General features: G+C 64.0%; 1 protein-coding gene across 1 annotated transcript in view; it reads right to left on the bottom strand.

Moving 5' to 3' along the window:
• Positions 1–1,157: 1,157 nt before the first annotated feature.
• The window catches only part of NAV1 (neuron navigator 1), a 56,701-nt gene continuing 33,995 nt past the window's right edge, over positions 1,158–23,863 (bottom strand). The window contains exons 4-27 of the mRNA XM_059831299.1: positions 14,204–14,342; positions 13,683–13,980; positions 12,565–13,258; positions 12,002–12,451; positions 11,757–11,798; positions 11,430–11,581; positions 10,572–10,742; positions 9,939–9,991; positions 9,572–9,649; positions 9,283–9,366; positions 8,987–9,098; positions 8,206–8,327; positions 5,872–6,336; positions 5,558–5,732; positions 5,240–5,337; positions 5,019–5,114; positions 4,693–4,852; positions 4,359–4,594; positions 4,097–4,251; positions 3,826–3,897; positions 3,363–3,559; positions 2,712–2,830; positions 2,290–2,487; positions 1,158–1,675 (exon numbers count right to left, since the gene is read on the bottom strand). Coding sequence (XP_059687282.1) covers positions 1,580–1,675; positions 2,290–2,487; positions 2,712–2,830; positions 3,363–3,559; positions 3,826–3,897; positions 4,097–4,251; positions 4,359–4,594; positions 4,693–4,852; positions 5,019–5,114; positions 5,240–5,337; positions 5,558–5,732; positions 5,872–6,336; positions 8,206–8,327; positions 8,987–9,098; positions 9,283–9,366; positions 9,572–9,649; positions 9,939–9,991; positions 10,572–10,742; positions 11,430–11,581; positions 11,757–11,798; positions 12,002–12,451; positions 12,565–13,258; positions 13,683–13,980; positions 14,204–14,342 — 4,462 coding nt within the window. The 3' untranslated portion in view covers positions 1,158–1,579. The remainder of the gene's footprint in view (positions 1,676–2,289; positions 2,488–2,711; positions 2,831–3,362; positions 3,560–3,825; positions 3,898–4,096; positions 4,252–4,358; positions 4,595–4,692; positions 4,853–5,018; positions 5,115–5,239; positions 5,338–5,557; positions 5,733–5,871; positions 6,337–8,205; positions 8,328–8,986; positions 9,099–9,282; positions 9,367–9,571; positions 9,650–9,938; positions 9,992–10,571; positions 10,743–11,429; positions 11,582–11,756; positions 11,799–12,001; positions 12,452–12,564; positions 13,259–13,682; positions 13,981–14,203; positions 14,343–23,863) is intronic.

Here is a 23,863-nt window from a genome sequence, read left to right as displayed (position 1 = left end):
GAGGTGCTGGCCCAGCAGAGCACCCTGCAGCCATGCTTGGGGACAGGCAAGCGAGGGGTGAAGGCAGCAGCCCCAGCTTGGACATGCTCAGGCCAGTGCCAGCACGCCGGTGGCCACTGCAGGCGGAGCAGGCTGTGACAGTGCCAGCCCAAGCCCCATGTGCCACCTTCCCACACGGCCAGGGATTAAGGCACCGCAGCAGCACCGGGGCTGATCCCCTCCGTGCCAAAAGCCTCGCCCGTGACATTGCACGGTAAGGCCAAGAGGACACATGGCAGCCGTAGGTGGTCCCAGAGCACCGACACGGGGCACAGCGAGACCCCACCAGGCCATGGGGTGCAGTAAGGCATAGGGCCTTAGGGAGCCAGTGGCATGGGGACTACCCCAAGGCACGACTCACCAACCCACACGCCCAGGCCTGGCAGCACCAAGGGGATGTGGGGCAGGTTGTGCACCCCAGCACTGAGTGGATGGGCAGATGTCGGGCTGCCCAGGGGTGGGGCAGCAGCACCCTCCCCCTGCCTGGGCCTCGGCCCGTGCTAGGTACCTTGGGGAGGGGATGCCCCGTAGCATCCCGACCTGGTGGGAGACCCCGGCCGCAGGGCCAGACTCTGCCTTGTGCTTTTGGGGAGGGGGGAGCCACCAGGCAAGGGGCTGCTCCAGGAGCATCCCACTGCCACTGGCTGCCAAGTCCCATCTTAGCCAAGCTCTGAGGCCCCGGGAGGTGGGTTTAGGGACGAGATCGTCCAGTGAGCACCAGTTTCGTGACAGAGGTGGTTTGAGTGGTGGAACCAACAGCTGCAAAAGAAACCAAAGGGAAAGGGAGCTGCTTACAGGGAAGCGGTGGGCACCGGGCCACAGGCTCCAGGCCAGGAGAGCGAAGAACCAGAACAAAAAAGGGACCAAACTGAAGTCTGGACTCGGCCAAAGGAAAATGGGAGGGGGGAAACAAAATAAAATAACCAAAGCAGGGTTTATTGGGCTGTCCTGGTTGCAGCGGCTGCCATGCAGGTGAAACGGGGAATGTACAAAGACTGCATCAAGAGCCGCACTCCTCCTTGGCCAGTGCGAGGCGAGCGCTTCCCGCAGCAGCAGCTCCCTCATCGCCTGCCCTTGGCTATGCCTGGCTAGGTGGAGAGGGAGCTGGAGACCCTCACGCCCATGCTCTCATCCAGCGGCCACACACTCCTCCTGCACCCCCCAGCTTCAGCCCAGGTGGCTCCCGCGGGGTCCCTGCCCCACGCAGGGGCCTTCCTGCAGCTCCCGGGAGCGAGGGCTCAGCCACATCGGTCGCCCTGGCCCCAAAGCCCAAGAGTTTGCAATAGAGACAGGAAAAAAAAAAAACAAGAAGAGAAACCAGGATTCTCCTACCCCCAGAGTCAGGAGGGGAGACAGCACCTCGCGCTCTCCCACGGATGAGCCGAGCTTCCCCACACTCCGCCGGGACACGCTGGAGCCCCGGTCCTCTCCGCTCGCTCAGCAGCCCTGCGCTCCAGGATACCAAAGGAAAAGGAGAGCAGCCCGGCAGGAGCGGTGGCTGATAGCGGCTCCCCTTTGCCTGGGCCGGCATGTCCAGGCCTCACAGAGTCGACTGCAGGTCAGGATCCACCATGGTCTCGCGGTCTGGAGACTCGATGTAGTTGGCGGCTTCCTGGAGCTTCAGCAGCATGGCCATCTGCGGGGAGAGGAGCATGGCACCAAGCCCGAGGGGGACAAGAGGTCTGTGGATGCCCTGGGGAAGCCACGGCCACCAGGCCCTCCTTGACCTCCCATACAAACCAGCCACCCCAAGAAGCTCCTCAAAGGGTAAAGCAAAGCCCAGAGATGCTGCAAAATCCCTCCCTGTCACCAGGATCTGGCCTTGGGCACAGCTGGGATGCTCAAGGCTGAACATGCCAAAGCAGTGCAGGGAGACAGGCCCCGGCACATCAGCTGGCATCATCTGTGGCAGCCTGCTGTCTGCCAGCAGCCTCTCCAGGTGATGCACGGGGACATGCGTGTGCCAGCCCCAGTCTGTGTGTGTCTGCGTGTGGACTTGATGCCTCATGGAGCACCACGCCGTGCCCACTCACCGGCACGTCACAATATGCCTTGGTGTGCAGCCTGCCTGCCAGTGCCACCATCCCACACCCACCGCTCTTCCCAGGAGTGCAAAATGTTTCTGCATCCCCAAATCAGACTTTTTAACATTGAAAAATAACTGGGAAATCAGAACTCCACCTTGCTCTCCACCCCCTCCACCAGCACCACCCGGCCCACCTCCTAGTGCCCGGCGCAGCAGGGCCATACCAGAGGGTCCGAGTCCAGGGAGCTGGGCGTTGTGTCTTTGACAGTGCGCTCCTCGGGAGGGGAAACGGTGCTGTGGGGCCCGATGGTGGGTGGGGGCAGGTGGTACAGCTTGGACTGGTCCTGCTGCGCTGATGGCCAGGGCAGGGTGTCCCGCACCCACTCCACAGGGTCCTCCCAGGCTGCCTTCTGCCCGTGGACCTGCAGGCAGGGAGCAAGCAACAGCCACCTCTTCAGCCGACATCATGGCACCCTGAGCTCCCCAAGATAGTGCTATGTCCTGCTGCAGCCACAGGGCAGGGCAGAGATGCCAGCTGTGCCCAAAATCTCAGTGCCTCCCCTCTCCCCGCCCGTTAGACTGCTGCGTCAGCATGTCCCCAAGCACCACTGGTTTGTGTCCCCACGTGCCAGGCAGCTCTGGGTACCTTGAGCCCATCTTTTGCCCCCTCCTGCAGGTAAGGGATGATGGAGTTGTTCCACAGGTCGATGAACCAGGTCCGGAAATCCTCAATTCCAATGGGGCAGGATAGGAAGAAGCAGGGACCTGTAGGGGGAAGGTAGAGAGCAAAAATGGGAGCTGGGTCCCCCTACTCCAGTCACTGGCCCCGTGGCAGCACAGCGCCAAGGTGGGCAAGCCTGGCTGTGCAGGGTGCCCTGGGCTCAACCACCTCCTGGGAGCAGTACCAGAGCAGCATCTGCCTGACACACACGGGCAGAAAGCAAGCTCCCGGGCAAGGAATGGGGTTGCTATGTTCAATCTACCCTCCAAAAACATGGAGAGGCAAAGGGAGACCTACCTGGGAAAAAACGGCTCCTCCATGCCCAAGAAAGGGTGCCAATAAGACAGGCAGCCTTGGCTGACACTACTGTGACAGCTCCCATAGGGCACGGGAACAAATGCCACCCAGAGAAGAGCAATAGTTGCGTGCATCGCCCACCGGCTTTTGATTGTGTGGGACTGGGGGACACGGGGCAGCACATCGGCTCCCCAAGCTCCTTGGGGAGGGTTTTGCCCCAGTCCCTGGGGGTTCCCAGTAGTGCGAGGTAGAGGAGGGAGGCATGCAGCAAGGCCGTACCGATGAGGAAGTCAGAGGTGCTGTGTTTCTCCAGGAAGGTGTGCAAGTGGTACCAGAGCTTGGGCACCCAGTCCAGCACACGCAGCAGCTCCTCCTTGTTGGCATTGACATCCGTGTCCGACTCCAGCAGCTTCCGCCGCAAGTAGCGCACCAGAAAGCCGTTGGCCGGCTCCACGTTGTTCGAGAAAGTTAGCATCCTGGGGGAAACACTCAGGTGATCAGGGATGGGTCTCCACACAAGCTGCCCTGCTCCCCAGCACCCTTGGGGGACCCCCACACTGTATGTGCCCAAGGTTGGGGCATCAGATCCTTTGGGATGGCACAGACAGGCCTAGGGCTCAGTCTTCATCAGGCTCCCCAGTCACAGGATGCATTCCCAGGACTGCCCAGAGTCAGGAGTGATGGCCTCTGCATCCCCCCCTCAACCCCACGGGTGTGGTCCCCAGGGATATATGGTCCATACCTGAAGCTGAGATGGAGACCATGGTTTGGGGTCATCTTCACGGGCTGGTTGGTGGTCCCAATGATGTAGGGGCTGAGCAAGTGACAGAGACAGGATCCATGAAAAAAGACAACCTGCATCCCTCCACCCATAGCAGAGCTGATCTGAGCACAGTGGACATGCATGGCCATGCAGCCTCATCTCCATGAGCCCAGGGATCTTGCCAAGAGCAGCAGGGAGCATGCGCGTGCCCAGGAGACTGCGCTGGAGGAGGGTACAGGGAGGGTCTCACCATTTGTGGTACTTGCAGGTGAGCGCGCCATTGACGAGCTCGCTGATGGAGCCCGCCTCACTGAGGTCGTCCAGGAGGATCACTAGTGGCACGTCCGCCGTGCCTGTCTCCCGGTCGATCTGGTTGGCCAGGTTGGAGAGGTACAGCTGCAGGTCCTGCAACAAACGGGCTGGATGTTACATGTGGGGCCATGGCACAGCTGCCAACGGGGACTGCAGCACCAGTGCCAGCAGGGACACTTCTGGCTGCTGCGCACCCTCACCTTGCAGGACTGCTGGTGCATGTTGAAGGTGCTAACGATGCCCTCGGTGACGTCCCGGCCCGAGCGCTCCACCAGGTACTCAGCCAGGCGGTTGGTCAGGTAGGTCTTGCCGGTGCCGCTGGGTCCCGAGAGGATGAGCCGCCGGTGCTTCAGCAGGAGGCTGATGTAATGCTGCATCATGGGCTTGGGGATGAGCGTCTCGAACACTAGGCTGTCCACGCACTTCTCCTTCAAACCTGCAGGCAGGGGAGGGCTGAAGGTCCCACTCATGCCCCATGACACCATGAGACAGAGGGAAGATGGGACAGCAATGAAGCCTCTCCGCCACACTGACCTTTGAGCGTCACAACGATGCTGGTCAGGCCCCGGCGGCACAGCGGCAGCTCTGGTGGCTCCGTGTCCAGGACCCGCTTGATGTGGCTTATGCTGTAGCCGTAGACGGACTCGGTGCTGAGCCCCAGTGTGGAAGCAGGATCCATCTTGGTGATGTAATCCTACATGGGTAAGGACAGGGCTGTCAGTGCCCCTGAGGGCTGGCAGGGAGCAAGTGGTGCTCAGCAGCTCCAGGAGATCCCAGTAAGGACCTGGGCCAAGGAGCATCAGGCATGGTGGAGCAGTGTAAAAGGATGGCTCTCCAAAGCAGGGTCCTCTTGCTCCTACCTTGAAGACCTGGCAGACAGCCTCATCCAGCATCTTCCAGTCCACCTTCCCGCTCACTTTGGTCCAGCCCAGGAAGAACTCCTGCTGCTTGAGGTCCTAGGAGCCAAGGCAGAGGTATGCAGGTTGGAGCACTGTATCCAGCCCTGGACAAGCATCCTCTGCCCCTCATCCAGGGCCATAGCACTGGGACAGGTCAGGCTCCCTGTACAGCCCACACTTACCCCCTTGATGATGTGCTGGGGTGGCATGCGCACCACAATCCGCAATGTCAGCTCGTCCTTCTGGGTGCCCGCACTGACGGCGTCCATGGGTGACACGTCTAGGGACAGAGCAGTGAGGCTGTGCTGGCAGGGAGAGCCAATCCACCAAGCCTGACCATGCCCAGCCTGAGCCAAATCCTGCTGTGGCTGATCGTGGCACCGGTGGCACAACCAGATTCCCACGCACAGCTGCCTCCAGGCAAGCAGCAGCACGTTCCCACCACACACATGTCTCTGTCCCAACCCTCCCCTGTTTGCCAGCAGCTCCATCACCCCCACCTGCATCCCCCAGGCTGGGGCTGAAGGCATGGCCAAGGGTGAGACCCAGGGAGCGCCGCGGTGAAGAGGAGGCTGATGTGCTCGTGACGTGGCCGGGAACAGAGCCTGGCACTGCCGAGGGTCCTGGAGCCACTTTGAGACGGTCGTTCTCAGCCTTCAGGAGATCCACCTCCAGCTGGAGGAGAACCAGTTACGGCACAGGGTGAGAAGCTGGACGCCGGCAGCATCCCGGGGCTGCAGCACAGCTCCAGAGCACAGGGACTGTGGCCACCCTGGTGCTCAGAGCCAGCTGGGCTCCTGGCACTGGTCCTCACCTGCATGTTGTGCATGGTCTCCCGCAGCTGCTCCAGCTGGTGGGCCGAGTTGAGAGCCTCCAGGCGGATGTCCGTAAGCTTCATCTCCTTCTCCCACAGCTCTGACCGCAGCTCCGACACCTCCTTCTTCTCCGGCTCACCCTCGCCGTGGGCCGGGAAGAGCCTAGGCCAAGGGAGAGACCGAGTCTTGCACGTGTCCAGGGCAGGAGCCTGCAGCCCCCACGACCAGCCCTCCCCATGCCATGCCGCCCGCCCTGGCCCCACGTACTCAGCCGTGTCAATGCCCACAGAGGAGGATGTGGAGGATTTGATGGAGGGCGAGGCAGTCTCTGTGGAGCCATGCTGCAGCTTGGGGGAGGAGGGGGCCGACGAGTCCGGCGTGGCGATCTCCTCAATGTCTGAGTAGGAGGAGGCTGATTTGGGTCCCTTCTTGATGCTGAAGGCCTTGTTGAAGGAGCTGCGTAGCTACGGGAGACAGAAATGCTCGTTAGGGACAGCCCAACAGTGCAGCCTTGCAAGTAGAGACCTGGCCCAGTCCTGCCCCCAGGCCTCCATCTGCCCAGGACCCACAGAGAATCTGAGATGGGACCAGTAACATCACATCCATCACTGAGGCAGGACCATGCCCTGCTACTGCCCTGGGGAAGGCACCAGCCTGACCCCGCTCTGCTGGCACAGCTGGCGGGTGGGGGTGCACACTTTGTGCAACACTCCAGCTCCAGCCTGGACAGCACCAAAATGCCCCACAGAATGGGACTCATGTTCTGGTCAGGCTCCCCCCAGTCCTGCTCCCTCCCAGCACCCACACTGGGTTGTTCAGGCACCGCACCAGCACGCTGGTCCATCAGGAAAGGCTGACTCCATCCTCACATTCACCCCACTGCAGTCATCCCAGCAAGTGGCATTTTGGGGGACATCCCCTCCCAGCCACCGCAGAGCCGGGGTCCTGGTGCAAGAGGACAATTTCAGCCCCACAAACCCCCCGCCCTGTGGGGTCCTCCTGGAAGCGCAGAGGGCAAGCCAGCCCCCTGCAAGGTGTCCGGGGGTCCTGGCCAGGCATGCAGCATGCACACAGCACACACAGAGCAGCGAGCAGGTGAGCAGCGTGCTGAGGCCAGGGGAGGGCAGATGGACACTGCGCAGGGGCCAAACCGGGCCTGGGTCCCGCTTATGCGCCACCAGCCTGCGGGAGAGCAGCAGGATGGGCACCCCGGGCTCACACCATGTCCCCTGAAGGGCCAGGGCCTGCTCCGAGGGGAGGTGGGAGGAAGAGGGGATGGAGAACAGGCAGGATCCAGCCCAACTCCTACAGGCACCAGGCAGGCCAGGCTGTGGTGCCCCCAAAAGCAAAAGCATTGCATTTCAGTGTTAAAAAAAAACAAAACAGGTAGGTGTCAGGCTCTGCTGATGGCAGGAGACCAAGGGAGCACTCGGACCCACGTGGGTCCCAACAGGGACAAAGCCACTTGGGGTCACATCAGGCCAGCCCTGGCAATGCAGAGATGGGCAGCACCACACCCCAGTGTCACAGGCAGGGCTGCAGTGAGGTCCCTATCCCGAAAGATCTGGCTACAGGGAGTCAGGAGAGTGCTTGCCTTCCCCAGGCAAGAAGGGGACTGTCCCCATCCATGGGACAGGTCCCCATCTGAGCCCCTCCTGCTGCCTCAGGGCCACCCGGGGCAGTTCAGCCCCTCTGTGTGGGTGATGTTAAGACCAAAATACGCAAAGGAAGCAGCCAAGGTGCACGCAGCCCATCTGGGGGCCCCAGGATGGCCCATGCTGGGGGTTAATGCTAGCGGGATGGATGGGATGTGTAGTGTTATGAGCACCGTCCCACAAAATGGAGCAAGGGCCCTGGCCGGGCACAGCATGGGGTGGAGGGGACAGCATAGGACTTACCTCGTACACCTGGAAAAAAAGGGTTGAGGTCAGCATAGGGGGAAGAGAAACAAAACAAAGCAAGACTTAATCACGCATCCAGCTCCGAGCCACCTGGCACAGGGAAGGGGCTGCCTGGCCAAGGTGTCTGGCCCCCCACACTGCCAGAGCCTGCATGGGCAGAAGGGAGACATGGGAAAAAACGAGGGAGCAGGCATGCAGGACCAGGGCTGCAAAACTCCCAGAGGGGCTGGAGAAGTCCCAGCTGACATGTCAAGACACAAATCCATGGTGGCTACACATTCCTCACCAGTGCTGTCCCCAGGGGACAGAGGAGACCAACACCATGATGCCAAGGTAGACCGAGAGCATCTGGCTCGTGGGGCTGACCCCAGCCAGACGCTGGCAGCGGCTCCCCCAGCCCCACTCTTCCTGCCAGCATCCTGTCCAACCCACCCAGCTCTTCTTCTTCTTCTTCTTGGCGTCGGCATCCTTGCTGCTGCCGATGCTGGAATGGCTGGTGATGCTGTTGAGGCTGGAGATGCTGTCAGAAGAGTTCTGCCGCTTGATGCGCAGCTCTGGGGTCAGCAAGAGAAGCAGGAGAGACCAGGAAAGGAGGTGTCAGCAAACTGCGTGTGCCCCAATGCCAGAGCCACCCATACTTTCCTCCCTGAGCCCCCTCCTTTCTCCCACCCAAACACCTTCAGAGCTCTCCGAGTCACCTCGTAAGATGACGTGGGGCTCAGACACCATGTGGGCACTCCCATTCGGGACAGTGAACCCAAACCACAGGGAGATGCCCAGAGCACACATGGTTCTGCTCCTGTCCCAGGCCACCTCCCTGCCAGTGCCTTGCACTCACATTGGGGTTTCAGGGCTAGAAACAGTACTCACAGGAACAAAGCCACGATCAGCAGCCAAACTGGGCTGCAGCAAAGGGCCCAGTAAGGAGGTGTCCCAGGGAGGACAACCATCCCGTCGCCCCCAGGCACCAGTGCCGAGACCTACGGTGACAGCTCTGGCTGTCCAATCCTAGCTTCAGATGCTCAGGGGTCCCAGGTGGGAAAGAGCTGCTGCCCAGGGGACCCTGCCCTGATGTCTGAACATCTCACTGGAGTGAGGGGTGCCCTGGAGCCCAGTGCCAGCCCCAGACAGGAGCAACCCAGCTGGGCTTGGGCAAGGGGCTCAGGAAGGGCTCCAAATCCCCACAGTGGGGGGCTGCTGAGCCATGCCTTACCTTTGGGGGTGACGTCAGTGCCATTCAGGGCGCCCTGGATCACAGCTTGAGCCTCCGAATTCTTCTTCTTCAGGAAGTCGATGGTCTCTCGCAGGTCCAGCAGCTCCGTGTCCTGGGGGAGCACAGCTGGGAGCTGTAGGGTGCCTACCGATGGCACAGGGGCCACCCCAAGAATACCCTTGGGGCGGGCAGTGCCACAGAAGCTTCACCTGAGTCCAGTATCCCCCAGCCCCATGAGCACCCTCCTGCACCGCCAGTGTCTCCCAATGCCCACTCAGCACCCCAACAGCCCCCACCTTCTCCTCAGCAGTCTCGGCCAAGTGCCGCAGGCGGGACGTCATGCTCACCAGGCTCTGCTCAAAAGCTGCCACCAGGTTGGCCTGGGAGAGATGGAGAAATGGGTGAGAATCCACACCCGGGCAAGCACCCATGGCTGAGTGAGCACCTGCTGCCAGGTGTGGGATGCAAGAGGCTGGAGAGGGGAAATCAAGTCTCTCATGGGTGCAGGCCAGTACCAGCCCCGTGCGCTGCAGGGACACAGAGCAGCATGTCATGCAGCGGGCAGCAGCTCCCGCAGGGACTCACGTTAGCAGATAGCTGGGACGTCAGGGTGGCCACCTTCTCCTGCGAGGACTCCAGCTCACGGCGCAGCTTGCGGATTTGCTGTGGGGAGAGAGTGGAGAGAGTGAGAGGGGCCAGGTGCTCACCCTCGCCATGGTGGCAGGGGTGGGCGACGAGCAGAGGGTGAAGGCTCACCTCAGACTGCATCTTCTCCTCAGCCTGGCGGCACAAGAGCAGAGAGAGACACAGACAGACAGAGGCAGGCAGTCAGGAGGGCAGCGAGGCACGGACAGGCTCGGCGCGAGGCAGAGGCATGCACAGAGCCCCCCTGTTCCCACCCGGGCCCCCCCCAGCCATGCACAAAGCAGCGCAGCACGGAGGCGGCTCTTACGGAGGAGTAGGTGGAGGATGCGCTTGAGGCCAGGGACAGCACTGATCCATGAACTGCAACAGAATAAAACCCGGCATGTCAGGGTGCCCCCGGCCAGTGGCATCCCCAGGGGCTGCAGGTGCAGGGCATAGCAAGGTGTAGGGGACAGATCTCCTGGCAGGGGGGGCTCTGCGGGACACCGGGGGAGGCAGAGGGTGAGATAGTGGCTGCACAGCACTGCCCATTTCTTGGCACGTGGCTGGTGACCTCCCCAGGCATGTGGCGTGCAGCAGGGCATGGGGAGCACCTTCCACCTGCACCTCTGGCTAAGCCCAGGGGCTCTGCCACCCTCCTTGCCTGCTTGGGTCCCCACCTCCCCAGTGCCACAACACCCTGTGGGCAACCCAGGGTCACTGGGCACCCATGGGGATCAGAGTGGGCTGTGGCCCAGAGCAGATGACAGTGCAGAGGGGTCCACCAGGCCTCTTGGGGCTGCTGTCCCCTGCTCTGATGCTGAGGACAGGAGGCACCAAACCATCTGACGGTGCTGCAGCAGCACCAGGAAGAAAGGACAAGTGTGTGGGGAGCCCTGCCACACCCCCCACCCACCCCAGGAGCCCCCTCTGCCTGGGCAGGAGCGCAGCACATTCTCACCGTCATCCACAGGGTCCCGGAATGAGCCCGAGCGGATCATGCCCTTGGGCTTGTCGGCCAGGGAAAGGGTGCTGCCCATCTGGGACGTGCTGTACAGCTCGAAGGTAGAGTCATGGGTGGGGATGCTGTTGGAGCGGGTGATCCGTGGGGCTGCAGCGGCAGTGGGGCTCACTGCAAGAAGGCAGGGGAGAGGCAGGGTCAGAGTCACGCTGGGGACACGGGATCAGGATGGGGAAGCAGGGCTGGGAGCGATCCACAAGAGCTGGGATGCAGAGAGGAAGCAGGGATCATGGTCCCAAAGCAGGGGGCACTGGGGGAAATCTAAAATGCAGGTTTACACTGGGAACACCTGGACACCAGCACTAAGGTAACCACTGGGCTGAGAAACAAATCCACCACCCCGGGGCAAAGTGGGCACCACCATGACAGAGCCCCATCACCTGCAGATGCAGGAGATGAGCACCTCATCACCCACTGCCCCCGACCAGCAGCCCCAACCCGTCTGCCTGGACCCCCCCAAACCCTCCAGGAACACGTAGGTCCTGGCAAGCACAGGGCAGAGCTCAGCCCCTTGCCCTGCTGGGCACCCCCAGAGGAGCAGAGAGCTGTGGGCAGAGCCCTGAGGGTGGATGAGATGCACTGAAGTGGAGGGGATGGACATTCCTGGCCCCTGGGCACAATCCAGCACCTCAGTGGGCCAAAAGCACCAGGTGCTGGGTTCTAGGGCTGCTGGGGGTGTTGAGGAGAAAAGCAGCAGCCAGGGCAGCATCAGCAAGCGACATGGGGAGCGCAGGGTGATGGGGGGCAGGAGGGACAGGGCTTGCCGCAAGCAGAAGGGGGGCGGTGGAGGGCACTGACCGATGCTGGTGAGCGGACCCTTCCCGACCAGCGCCATGGGGAGGGCAGGGGGTGAGGGCAGCTCCTGCTGATCATCTGACTCAGGGAGCCCGCTGCTGACGGCATGCGAATGGCGCCGCTCCTTGGCGTCCTCCTGGGAGTGGAGCTGGTACCTGGGGAGCGGAGCAGAGACCGGCATGGTGAGGTGGACCAGCACCATCTTGGCTCCTGCCTGCTGCACTGTGGCCCAGCCTCCCCAGCATGGAGGGCACCACCAGCCCCCAGCAGAAAGCTCCACATGCCCACTCTCCCTCCCCAGCACTGTCCAAGTGATTCGGGCTCTTTTACCTCAACCCTTTCTTAGGCAGTGTGTTCCTGTCACGGTTGGCACTGGAAGGGAAGGAAAGATCAGTCACATCCCTGCACAGTCAAGGGAAGGTACGTGGTGGTTGAGCCATAGGGACAGGGAGCTTTTCCCCAGAAATGTGGCAGGAAGAGCCTCGGAAGCAGGCAAAGGTCATGGCAGGGCAGCAGGGAGGGATCGGAGCCCACAGAGGTGTGCCGGCAGCCCCATGCCCTCCCTCCAGCCATACCTGTCCAGATGTGCTAGCCGGGGGCTCCCGCTCCAGCCCAGCTCCCCTGCCTCTTCCTCCTCTTCTGTGCTGGCGGGGGGCGCAGCAGCAGGGGTGGGGGTGGTGGTGCTGCCCCCTGAAAAGGCACTGGGCAGGCTCATGGGCATCTGCAGGGACTCCATGCTGCGGTGCAGGCCTGAGAGCTTGGGGTACATCCTGCCCTCCTTGGGGACGCTGAAGCCACCCATGAGCTCCAGGCCCTGGGAGAAGCTGGCCGAGTTGATGTTGAGGATGGGGGCAGGACTGGGGCTGAAGCAGGGCGCGAGGTGCCCACCGGCTGGGTGCAGGTCCTGGAGCTTGGCAGTGTGTGGGGGGTGCAGCTCACTGGAGGAGGGCAAGTCCAGGCTGTTGGAGTTGACCTTGTCCAAGTTGGCCAGCGAGGGAGGCTTCACGTAAGTCTTGGCAGCCGCCCTGGAGGGGGGAAAACAGGTCAGGAAGCAGGTGAGACTCGGATGCTGGGCACAGCTGGATGCTGGGCACAGCCATGCTGGGACCTGCCACCCTTGGAGGTGGAAAGATCGTACCTGAGAGGCGTGGGGGGCAGCTCAGCCACCTTGGCTGCCGATGGGAGGTTGGCCTGGGCTTTTGGGGTGCTCTCAGGTGAGCTGACGCTCTTCAGCGCCCCACACTCAGAGTCAAGCGCCACTGCCTTGGCCTTGGCCTTCTCCTTCTCACGGTCCGTCTGGTTCACAGGGGCCGGCGTGCCACGGCCAGCGCCAATCTTGGACGGCTCCTTGAGCCGTGACACCGAGATGCTGCCCTGCTTGGTGCTCAGCAGGCTGGGATCGATGCTGCTGCTGACCGGCCGGTTTGCACCGCGGCCACCAGTCACACTCATGGAGCTGGACTTGGCTGGCCGGGGCAGGCTGCGGTACTGGATGTTGGAACGAGCCCCTGGGGCCAGGAAGCCAGGCTCGGCTGCATTGGAGACGTCCAGGCTTGTTTTCCTCCCGCTGACTGGCTTGACGGGGATGCCGGAGCTCTTCTGAATCTTGCCAAGTGTGGCTGAGCCCCCAGCTTGCATAACGGTGGCTGTGCCAGTGGTGGGAGCCGGTTTCTTATAGCCAAAGGAGCTGGATGCTGAGGGGCGTGTGAGGCCTGAGGGTGGCTTCTTGGCATCGGTGATGCGGTCACGGCCGGCATCAGAGGAGGAGCGCTGCAAGCCTGTGCTCTTCACAGACAGCTTGCTCTTGTCAGTGGCTTTGGTCTCGGGCTTGCCTGGTGGGCAGGGAAGGATGGGTTAGTGTCCTGTGAGGCTTTAGGGACATTTGGGTGCAAACTAGCCCAGATCGGACACCGGTGTCAGAGATGCGGGGACGTAACGGAGACAAAGGGACGTGCCACTGCCCTAGGTGTTGGGGCAGCGCCACGGCCAGGCCCCTGGTGCACCCAGCCAGCATGCAGCCACGAGACCACGGAGCAGACACGGCCCTGGGCAAGCAGGGCTTAGCATGGGGCCAGACCCACAACCTGCCTGCAGGGATGCACAGCCCTGTCACCCCCTCCAGCCCACATCCAGCTGCCAGGTCTGAGGGCAGTCACAGGGCATCTTGTGGCCAATGTGCTCGGGGAAGACCCAGGAAGATGCCACCCAACCCTCTCCCCATCAGAGGAGCTGGACCCTGCCCGAATCAGGTCTCACCCGCCACTTTGAGGGTGCTCTGGGCCGTGTGGGTGATCGGGGAGGTCACAGCCACCGGAGGGGTCTTGCCCTTCTTGAGGGAGCCCGGTGTGCCCAGGCTGACGGGCTTCTTCAGCTCGCTGCCCTTGGACCCCTCCTCGCCGCCCTCCGAAGGCTCCCGCCGCCACTTGGAGGAGCCGTGCTCCATCTTGAGGCTGCTGCTGTCGTAGTCCAGCTTCTTGGGCGCCTTGTCCTCACCCTCACCGTACCAGCTCAGCCCGCTCTCTGCCAGCGAGCGCTTCTCCGAGTCTGTGCGCAGCTGTGAGCAGAGCGAAGTCAGGGGTGCTCCTGGCACCCACCCCAAACCCATCCCCAGGGAGCACCAGACAGCTGGGAGAGGGATGCACCAGACACCCTGTGCCATACATCAGTTTCCCACGCTGGCACCCACACTGCCACCCTCCATCACCTCCCTCCTGCAGAGGCTGTGGCACCGAGCTGGAACCAGTGCCAGAAAGGGTCTGGGCACCACGGGCACCTACCGCTATGGCAGAGTTCCTGCGTGAGGCGGTGGGGGTGGAGGGCAGGGAGTTGAGCGAGGAGCTGGCATTGAACTCCTCCGAGCTGAGGTTGTCAGAGGCATCGCTGAGGCCGCTGCTGATGGAGCTGCTCTCATCCCAGCTGCAACAGTAGAGCCAGCATCAGACCCCCCTGCCCAGCCCCAGCTCTGCCCGGCAGGTCTTACCACCCATGGGATTTCCCTGCTCCAGGGGCTGACGGGGTGCAAACCTCAGCTCCCAGTAGCACTCGCTGTGCGGCTGCAGCAGGGAGCTGGCACTCAGCAGCTGGCTGCAGCCCAGCCTGACACAGGCTCAGCACCCCGCCAGCACACAAGCCCCAGTGACCCCATGTCTCCCTGTTAATGCCCCCGCAGGGGTTTTTGGGGATGGAGGGTACCTGCGCAGCGCAGGGATGCTAGCACCCACGCCAGCAGGGCTGGCAGCACTACGGTTGGAACTGAGCCCCCCTGAGAGGGCCAGGAGGATTGCCGGAAAGTGCAGGGACCAGCTGGAGCAAAGAAACCAGCTGCCCTGCAGCATCCACCCTTCCTCAGGCAGACCCCACCCACCACCTCGTTGCACCCTTCTCCCCCCTCTCCAGCACCCACGGCAGGCACAGGCAGCAGGTACGGGCACCACCACTGTGCCGGGGCAGCTGCTCCATGCCAGGGGCTCAGTGGACCGTGCACAAGCCCATCTCCAGGGCCGTCAGTCAGCACCACGCCAGGATGGCAGCTGCCTGCGCACCCCACAGGCCCGGCCGGCTCCACAGCACAGGGCTGTGCCCGCGGCGATCCGGCACAGACGGGCACAGAGCGTCTTCCAGCAGGATGAGCACAGTCCCTTTCAGGTCAGCGGCTGAGTAGGTCATTGAGGCCCCACAGCCTCCAAGGGGGCTGCAAGGAGCTGGGGGGGACAAGCAGCAGCGTAGGAGAGAGGAGCAGAGCTGCGCGACCATGGCCAGCCCCAGTCCCTGCCAGAGACGTCTGTTCCCCAACACTGGGGCCACAGAGGTGCGGGAGCCGCCCAGTGAGCACTGGAGCCCCAGCAGCTGGTGAAGCCGCTTAGCATCACCCAAATGGCACTGTGACCCTGGCTGAGCTGGGGACAGGACAGGACAGGGTGGGTCTAGCATTGGAGAGGGCACCCGCTGGGCACCTCTGCCAACCAGGGTGCCAGGGCACAAGCAACAGCCACCACCAACCCCTCTGGGATCCCCAAACCCCAGGATGGGGCAACACAGGCAGCTCCAGCACTCTCCACCAGCCCTGTGTACCCTGCTCTTCCCAGACATCGGGGGCTGGCCAGAGCCAGGACAGTACCAGGATGGACACAGTCCCCTTCATCCTCACAGCAACTTTTGGAACAGAGCCCCACAGGCACTGCCACCCAGGAAAGGATTTAATTATGACCACATGCCCAGGATGTGCTGCTGGGCTGCTCAGCTCCAACCATCGCCCACCACCAGCCCCGGCTCCGGGGGTGACTCCTCACCGGGACAGAAATCCCCAAACCAGAGCACAAAGCAAAGCTCTTCTCCCAAACTGGCATCACCCTCACAGCAGGCAGCGCTGGCAGTGAGGCAGGACTTCAGGGGACTGCATCCCGCAAGCACATGGCTGTGACCAAACGTCACACCGGCTCTCTCCAGCTTGGCTTTGGTGGCCTGGCTGCATGGACCCTAAATGCTCTCCCAGCCCGCACTGGAAGCGCTCACTGCCCGAGCCCCAGGCATACGGAGAGCGCCGGTGAAACAGGCACAAGGTCGGGGGCTGAACCGGGGCAGGAGGTGACCCCAGATCCTCCTTAGCAGTCCCACGCTAAGGAAGGGCAACACAGGGGTCGCAGGTGACATCCTAAAATGCCCGGAGTCAGACACCGGCTGTAGGGTGGCTCCAGCTCTCTTAGGGAGCGCATGGCTGGCGCACTGAGGGGTCCCCAAAACTAGCATGTATATGCTGTACCCAGCGCAGCAAGGAAAGCCTCAACTCAGGCTGCACAGTGGCAGCGATGACTCCTGGTGCACTGCCAAGCCCAGGCACCTCAGTCCCTGCTGGCCAAGGCCACCCGAGTGCCCCCCACAGACCCCAAACGAGGGGCAGCCATGCCGCAGCATCGTGCTGGGGGCAAAACTCAATTCCTGCTTTGTGCTCCAGCCCCTCCATCTTACACAGAGCAATTCCCCACCTCCCTTCAGCCGACACCGCACCAAACCCACCCTGAAGGCAGCGATGCACCCGGGCACCCACAAGCCCTACACCCCTCTGCCCCCGACAGCTCCCAGGGAAGGGATGCTCAAGGACAGCGGCGGCAGCGAGGCAGGAGCTGCGGCAGCGTGACCGTCCTGCCGCGCTCCCCGGCACCGGCCGGGCCTGCGGGAACCCACCACCGGGCAGGAAGGTCCCGACACGGCCCCGGTGATGCACACCCCGACCCCGAGCCCTGGAGGTGGCTGCACCCCGGAGGGAGCAGGGGATGGACCTGACCCATCCGAGGGGCTGCGTGGGGATGCTCCGCTCCCCTCCCGGCCCAGCCGCACCCCGCTGCGGAGCCCCCGGATCGGGCACGCAGCGCGGCAGCCCCGGAGCCCGCCCCGCCCCGGCGGGGTCAGCTCCGCCGGCCGGGGGTACCGGAGCCCCGGGAGCCCCGCGGGGGCTCGGCCCGGCCGCGCTGCAGGTGCGAGGCTTGGGCCGGGGCCGGGGGAGCCGCCCCGATGCTGCGGTGCCGGGCGGGGCCGCGCTGCCCGGGTCCCCCCCCTTCCCCCCCGCGGCGCGGCCGAGACAAAGCACCGCCCGCGGTGCGGCCCCGGGGCGCGGGGCTTTGTCTGCCGGGGCCCGGCTCCGGCCGCCCGCCCGCAGCACGCGCGCCCGCCCCGTTCGGTGCCGGTAGCGGTGCGGAGCCCAGGCCCGTACCCGTACGGTACCTGCTGGCCAGGCGCGGGGCGCGGCGCGGCCTCCCTGCCCGCAGCATGGTGCTGCCCGCGGCAGCGCGGCCCCGCCGGGGGCGGGCGGGAGGGGCGGCGGCGGGACCGCCCCGCGCTGCCCGCGCCTTAAAGCGGCAGCGGCCCCGGCCCGGCCCGGCTTCCCCCCGCCGCTGCCCGTGAGCCCCGACCCCCGCCGGGATGGGCCCGGGGTCCCGGCCCCCAGCCCCGCCGGTCCCGGTGGCCTTCGCCCCCGCAAGCCCCCAGCCCCGTGGCCGTGTCCCCAGATCCAGCTCCAGCGCTCCCCAGCCCATGACCCCCCACCCCTGTCCCTCGTGCCCCCCAGCCTCAGCCCAGCACGCCCCCAGCCTCAGCCCTCGGCCCCCCAGCTGCCCCCAGAGCCCCCAAGCCCACGCTCACGTCCCCACGGGCAGCACCAGTGCCCCCCAGTCCAGCCCACAATGCGGCACCAGTGCCCCCCGGGCCATCCCTCAGCCTGGCCCCAGTGCCCCCCAAACCCCACCAACCCTGAAGGCACCACCTCCCGCTGTGGGTCCCACGAGGGGCTCGGCCCCTGCCCAGCCCTGCGGGGTGCCGGGGCGGCTGCTCCCCTCAGCCCCAGCTCCTGCAAGGGCACCCACACCTCAACACTCTGCGCTTCATTCACCAAAAACCCTATTTCTGTCCTTTTTTCTCTCTCTCTCTCGCATGGGAGCACGAGCTGTGCCCCAGGGAAGGGTCCTCGCCAGGACGGTGACACCGGGGACACCTTCGCCAGCCCGGCCGCGGCAGGCAGAGAGGGTTAACTGCAGCCTTGGCAAAACAGACCCGATCCCTGCGGGCTGGGAAATAAGTAATTCCTTCCTCGAGCCTTCCTCGGCGAAGCAACGGTAACGCCTCTTGGCTCCCTCCTCACCGCACAGCCCCATCGCTCAGCTGCACAGCGGTTGCCCCAGCAGGCGAGGTGCTGTGGCACGGCACAGCAGGGAAGGCCAGGGATGCACTTCAGTGCCCAACCATCCCCGTACCCACCGATCCTGCCCGCACCCACCATCCCCACAGCAGCTCTCAGCCCTTGGCTGGAGCTCATGGCCAGGAGGCCGGCGGTGACACCGCCCCGGCACAGTACCTCCCGCAGGCAGCCAGCCTTGCTGTGGGGTGATGGCCCCACGTCGGTGTGCGCCAATGGGTGCGGCAGCACAGCCCGTCCAGCATCACATCCCCGCGGTCCCTCCGGCCTGGCATGATGCCGGACGCTGTCCTCTCCTGCCCCTCCTCCTGGCTGGCTGCCCCGGCCCCACCATGGCTGGCTCGGGCAGCGCTTGGAGGAGCAGCTCTGGCTTTTGCTGGGCCCAAATCTGGACTCAGGGCGCCCAGGGTGGCGGGGGGAGCCAGCCCGACACAGTCCGGCATGACAGCCACAGGGAAAGGCAGCTTTGACCCCGCTGGAGCCATGAGTCTGGTGCGAGACCATGGTGGAGAATCACCGTTGGCCACAGCAGCCCCGCCGTGGTGGCACACACGCACACGTGCAATGCCCCACCAGCACCGGACCCCTTTGCAGAGGAGCACCCCCAGCCCGTTTCTCACCAGCAGCTGCTTTTGGAGCCGGAGGGTTTGAAGTCTCCCTGCTTCACCCGTCTCACACTGGCACAGACACCCGCCCATGCACCAGACGGACCCGCTGGCACCAACCGGGACTCGTGTCCCTGCCAGGCTGGTGCTGCCGAATCCCCACCGCCCGCCCCAAGTCCACCCCGGATTAAAGTGAGCCCCTCTTGCTCCGCCCTGGCTCTCTCCTCCTGTTCTGCCATGGTTGCTGCAGGGGAGGAAATATGGGATTGCACCGGGGCATGTCCACACCCCACATCCATGGGTCACTGGCACCAAGCGGGCTCTGTGGAGATGCCACCAGTGTCCCCAATCACAGCCTCGTCCTGCTCCGGCAGGACCAGCGAAGAAAGCGCAGGCACAGCCAGGGCTCTTCCCTCCCTCCCTCCCCTTCTCCTCTACTTAATGGGGCAGAAAAACCCATTAGCTTCCTAAGTCAGGATCGAGGCGGGGGGCGGCGGGGCTGGGGTCTCCCTGCGGGCACAGGCAGGGGTGGCTCTGCTTCCCCCTCACATCCGCCTCAGGGCATCATGACAGCTATAACCCCCTCCCAGACTCCTTTAGGATCCCCACAGCCCCCTGCACACTCCTCATGCCCCTGTAACAGCCCCAACCCTCCCCAATACTCCTTGAGAACCCTGCAGACTCACTTAGGACTCCCCAGATTTCTCTAAGTTCTCCCGAGACCCCCTTAAACCCCGGTGTACCCCCCACTACCCCCAAATCCCCAGGTACCCCCCCAGATAGCGCCAGCCCCCACCGCTGGCTGGGATACCCTGACCCGGGGTGCTACCCGCTTGCATTTTGGGTAGCGGAATCTGGCACCCTTGACTGAAGCTGCAACCAGAGGAATGGGGCTGCAGAGACCTTGCAGATGGGGAAACTAAGGCAGGGAAGGGGGTCTGACTCGCCCAAGCTCACCCAGCAGAAGAGGATCAGCATCACATCCCCGCAGTTGGTCTAGTCCCCTGTCCTCCAGGCAGCACTGCCCCTGGTACCCCAGCCCCCCAGGTCCCCAAGGGGTGCGGGGGACTCCCCCCACAGGAACCCAGAGTGTGCGTGGCCCCTGCGAGGGGGGACCACGGCCAGGCTGCACCTCCGCTCCAGTTCTGCGCTGCCAACTGCAGTAATAGCAGGGTCCAATTTCCTCGAGGTAGCGAGGCCGATGCCGTGGGGTTGTCAGCCAGCGCTCGCCTGCCTGCAGCAATGAGATCAGCCGCGGACCCCAACCACATGCCTGGCCGCCATGCCAGCGGGGCTGCTGAGCTCAGCCGGCCCCGCTGCGGGGCGGGGGACGATGCAAGGTCACCCCTCTGACCCCTCCCAAGCAGCAGAAACCCCAGAGGAAGCGTGTCCCCGTGCGGGGATCTCCATCTGGTTCGGGAAGTGTGACACACAAAGCCTTGCTCAGGGCCACCACAGCGGCACGGCGGGCTGCAGCGGCTGCGTGCAGCGGTCGGAGAGTCCCAGTGCAGGGCTGGGGTGGGGGATCAGTGTGACTCAACCCGCTTGCGAAATTCCCATTTTTCACGTCTGGATGAGCCGGTGGCCTCAGATACCTCTGCCCGCAGCAGCCGGCCCCGTCGCAGGCAGCAGGATGGTACATGGCAAGCGGCAAAGCCAGGTCTTGAGCTCTGCAGGCAGCAAGCAGGCAGGCAGCTGGGTTTGCAGGGCAGATTGCCCGGAGCAGCTCCCCTGGGGGCGCGTGGGCATGCACGGTCCAGCCCTGGGCTCGGCTCTGCTCCGTGTCCATGCCCAGCCCTTCCAAGGAGCCGCGGAGGCCAGCAGCTTCCCAAATCCTGGGTGTGCGCTGACCCCTGGGCACTCTGCACCACTCCAGTCCCTCAACCCCAGGATCCCCTTCCCAAAACACACCCTGTGTGGCCACTGCCACAGCAGCCCAGCCCGGGCAGCCCCAGGGGTCGGGGTCAGCGCTGGGCACCTCTATCCAAACCCCAGAATACGGAGCCGGCTGGAACGCAGTGCAGAGGAAGGACGCTTCGATGGTGGCGGTGCCCAGCGGGGTTTTGAGGCCTCTTTCTGGGACCGTCCCCCATCCCCAGCTGGAGGGAGGAACCCTGCCGAGCCCCGGCACGCGGTGCAGCGCAGCAAATATTTATCCAACACCACTTCCCCAGCCTCTCCCCCGCCACCCCGGCCGGCCGGGCTGAGGCCCTGCACACACGCTGGGCCACGTGCGGGGCCACGGCCGTGCCCCGCGGGACGTCCCCGACGAGAAATTACTTCACGGGCTCGCTGGGACGGCGGCGAGAGGTCAGGCTGGACCAGCCAAAGCCGAGCGAGGGGAGTTCAAGGGAAGGGAGCAGAGCGCCAGCGCCAATCCTGCTCCGAGCAGGAGAGGAGGGCGGCCGCTCCCCTGCCGCTCTTGGGGAGCCGAGCCAAACATCTGCTCCCGCCTCCGGGCTGCACCGAGCTCAAGTAGCTGCGAGGAAGCCAGAGCCAGGCCAGCCAGAGCGTGGCGGGTGCCAGGTCGAGAGCATCCCTCCCAGGGGGATGCTGCTGGCAGCCCTCAGCCCCGCCGGAGGGGACCACAGGCTCTGCAGTGCCCATCTGCCAGCATCACCATCGTGGTGGCATGTGATGGTGCCCGGGGTGTACTGTGAGCTGGACACATGTGCCAATCCCCAAGCTGTGCGGCGCCCTGCGGTCCCGACGCCAAAGGCTGCTGCCGTGGCTCCATTTCATGCCCATGAACAGAGTCAGGGCAGTACCCAGCTCATGGGGGTGCAGATGCTGCCACCTCTGTGGTGGGATGCAATGCTACCTCCCAGATGCTGCCACCTCTGTGGTGGGATGCAATGCTACCTCCCTTTCCACCTCCAACAAAAAAAGAGGCCCAAAAGGACACCCCCAAACCACAGCGGTCTCAGGGTTGCGCGAGGACTTCCCCAGGGCATTGAAAGCCCCAGGGGATGTGCACAGCCTCAGGGATCAGCTCCAGAGTGATGCTGGCACGCCCGAGGGCCTGCAGCACATACGGATTATCGGCGCTCTCGCAGTCACCGCAGTGAGAAGGCGCTGACTCAGCAGCCAGCCCTGCTCGCTCCCTCTCTGCTCTCCCGGCCCTGTGCGTGGGGATGGCAGGATCGGGCCTGGCAGCACCCATGCTCTGCCAGACGGGCAGGATGAGTCCAGCCTTGGGATCCCCATTGGATTCTGCCACCGCGGGGTACTTGAGCAGCTCCAAGGATGGAGCCAGCTTGTCCCAGTTTGTCCCTGGGGACCTCACCTGGGGAGCTGCATGTCCCACAAGCACCATCTCGGGGCGCACAGCTCAGCTGAGGTTTCATGTCCCCACAGGTCACCTTGCGTTTCTAGAGCCAGGGAGAGGTGCTCCTCCTCTGCGCTCTGCAAACCCCACCGAGAGCAGCTCTGCCCTGCCACGACTCGGGTACCCCCTGCCCTGACCGGCTCGCAGCTGGCAGGGTGGACCGAGGGAAACTGAGGCACGGCCAACGACACACAGCAGGTCCCTTCAACCCCCACCCAGTGCCCTGTGCTGCTTCGCAGCATGAGGCATACCACAGGGAAGTGCTTGGACCCTGCTGAGCCCTTGGCACTGGGCACAGTGGCCTGATGGACCCCTCTAGGGACATCCAAAGCACCTCAGCGCCCTCGTGGCAGCATCACCCTTTGTGGGGAAGCGACTGGGGAACGGGCCAGCTGATGAAGGATCTGACAAAAGGAAGGCGGGTGGAAAGGACAACATCATGCAGGGCACTCTCCAAGCCCAGGAGATGTGGTGGAGCAGGACAAAGCAGGGACAAGCTGATACTCTTGTCAAGGCCTCAGTCTGGGTCCTGTCCTGCATGGGAGGGGGGAAGCCCCATTGCCCCAGGCAGGCAGGGCTGGGGGGTGGGAGCCGGCACACTCTACCAGCTCCCGACTACAAAGTCTTGCAGCACCCCGCTCACTCCTCGCTGCATCCCGGATGGCCCCAGAGAACACCCGGGGGTGATGCACGCTCACCCACTCCTGCGCCAGCACCCAGGACCCGTCAGAGCTGCTCACATCAGGTCCCCAAGCACACACAGCACGGGGGAAGACGCACCAACGTGCAGCTGCACTACACTGCCAGGGGAACGGCAACTCCACGTGGAGGAGGCAGCACCTCTTGGACATGCAGGATGTGGCTGGGACGAAACCAGACAAAACCTGACTTGAACATTCCCGCTCTGGTGCTCTCCGCCTCCTCAGCCGCTGCCTGATTCACGCGCAGGTCTGCACACGAAGGCGCCCACGCTGCTGCATCTGGCCCCAGTGCCACGCTGTGGCCGTACAGCCGCAGAGGTCCCTTGGCAGTGGGTGGCTGCACGTTGCCTGACCTCCCAGTGGGGTGACCTTGGTGGGGTGACCTCCAGGGTCCGGGAAACATCCCCATCCTGGCCAGGGTGGGATAGTGTCACCAGCGGCACTGCACCCCTCCAGGGGCAGGGAACAGCGAACGGCATGCTGAGTGGTGGCGGGTGGAAACATGAGTCGACAGCAGCCAAGGAAGGGAGTGCAGATTCTTCAGTGCCAGGGAAACAGCCCAGGGGTTGGTGTTGTCCCTGCCTGCACCCTGCCCAGGCCCCAAGGACAGGCAGGACAGGGCACAAGAGCAGCACCATCCCAGTGAATGCTGCTGTGTTAAGCAGAGCTTGCTGCCTGCACCAGGCCCTTCAGACACCATGGTGCCAACAGTGGTGTGGGTGCATCCCGGCTGGGCTGCTCCCAGCCCGGGCTGTGCCGGGTCCCCGCCGGCTGAGGGCTGCCCTGCTGCAGAGCACAAGGAGGATACGGTGACACCGGGAACAAAAGAAGGGCCTTGCTGCCAGACAGAGGGCAAAGCCAGAGCTTTCCACCCCCCAAAACCAGCAGCAGGTCGCTGGTGGAGGGTGAAGCCATGAGTGCCAGCCTGATGGACGCAGGCAGGCGGGCACAGCTAGACAAGGAGCCAGGATGCCAGCACATTCGGCTGATCCCAGAAACACTTCTGGGGGCTGGGCTGTCCCCAGCCGATCCCTGCTCTCACCTCCAGGCCTGGTCATCCCACCCCCTCTCTGAGCTGGGCCGCGGCACCGCCACTGCCTTCTCAGCTGGGCTCACCC

The sequence above is a fragment of the Gavia stellata genome, chromosome 30, assembly GCF_030936135.1.
Source record: "Gavia stellata isolate bGavSte3 chromosome 30, bGavSte3.hap2, whole genome shotgun sequence".
Lineage (NCBI taxonomy): Eukaryota > Metazoa > Chordata > Aves > Gaviiformes > Gaviidae > Gavia > Gavia stellata.
The sequence above is the reverse complement of the archived record's forward strand: the minus strand, read 5'-3'. Positions and strand labels throughout refer to the sequence as shown.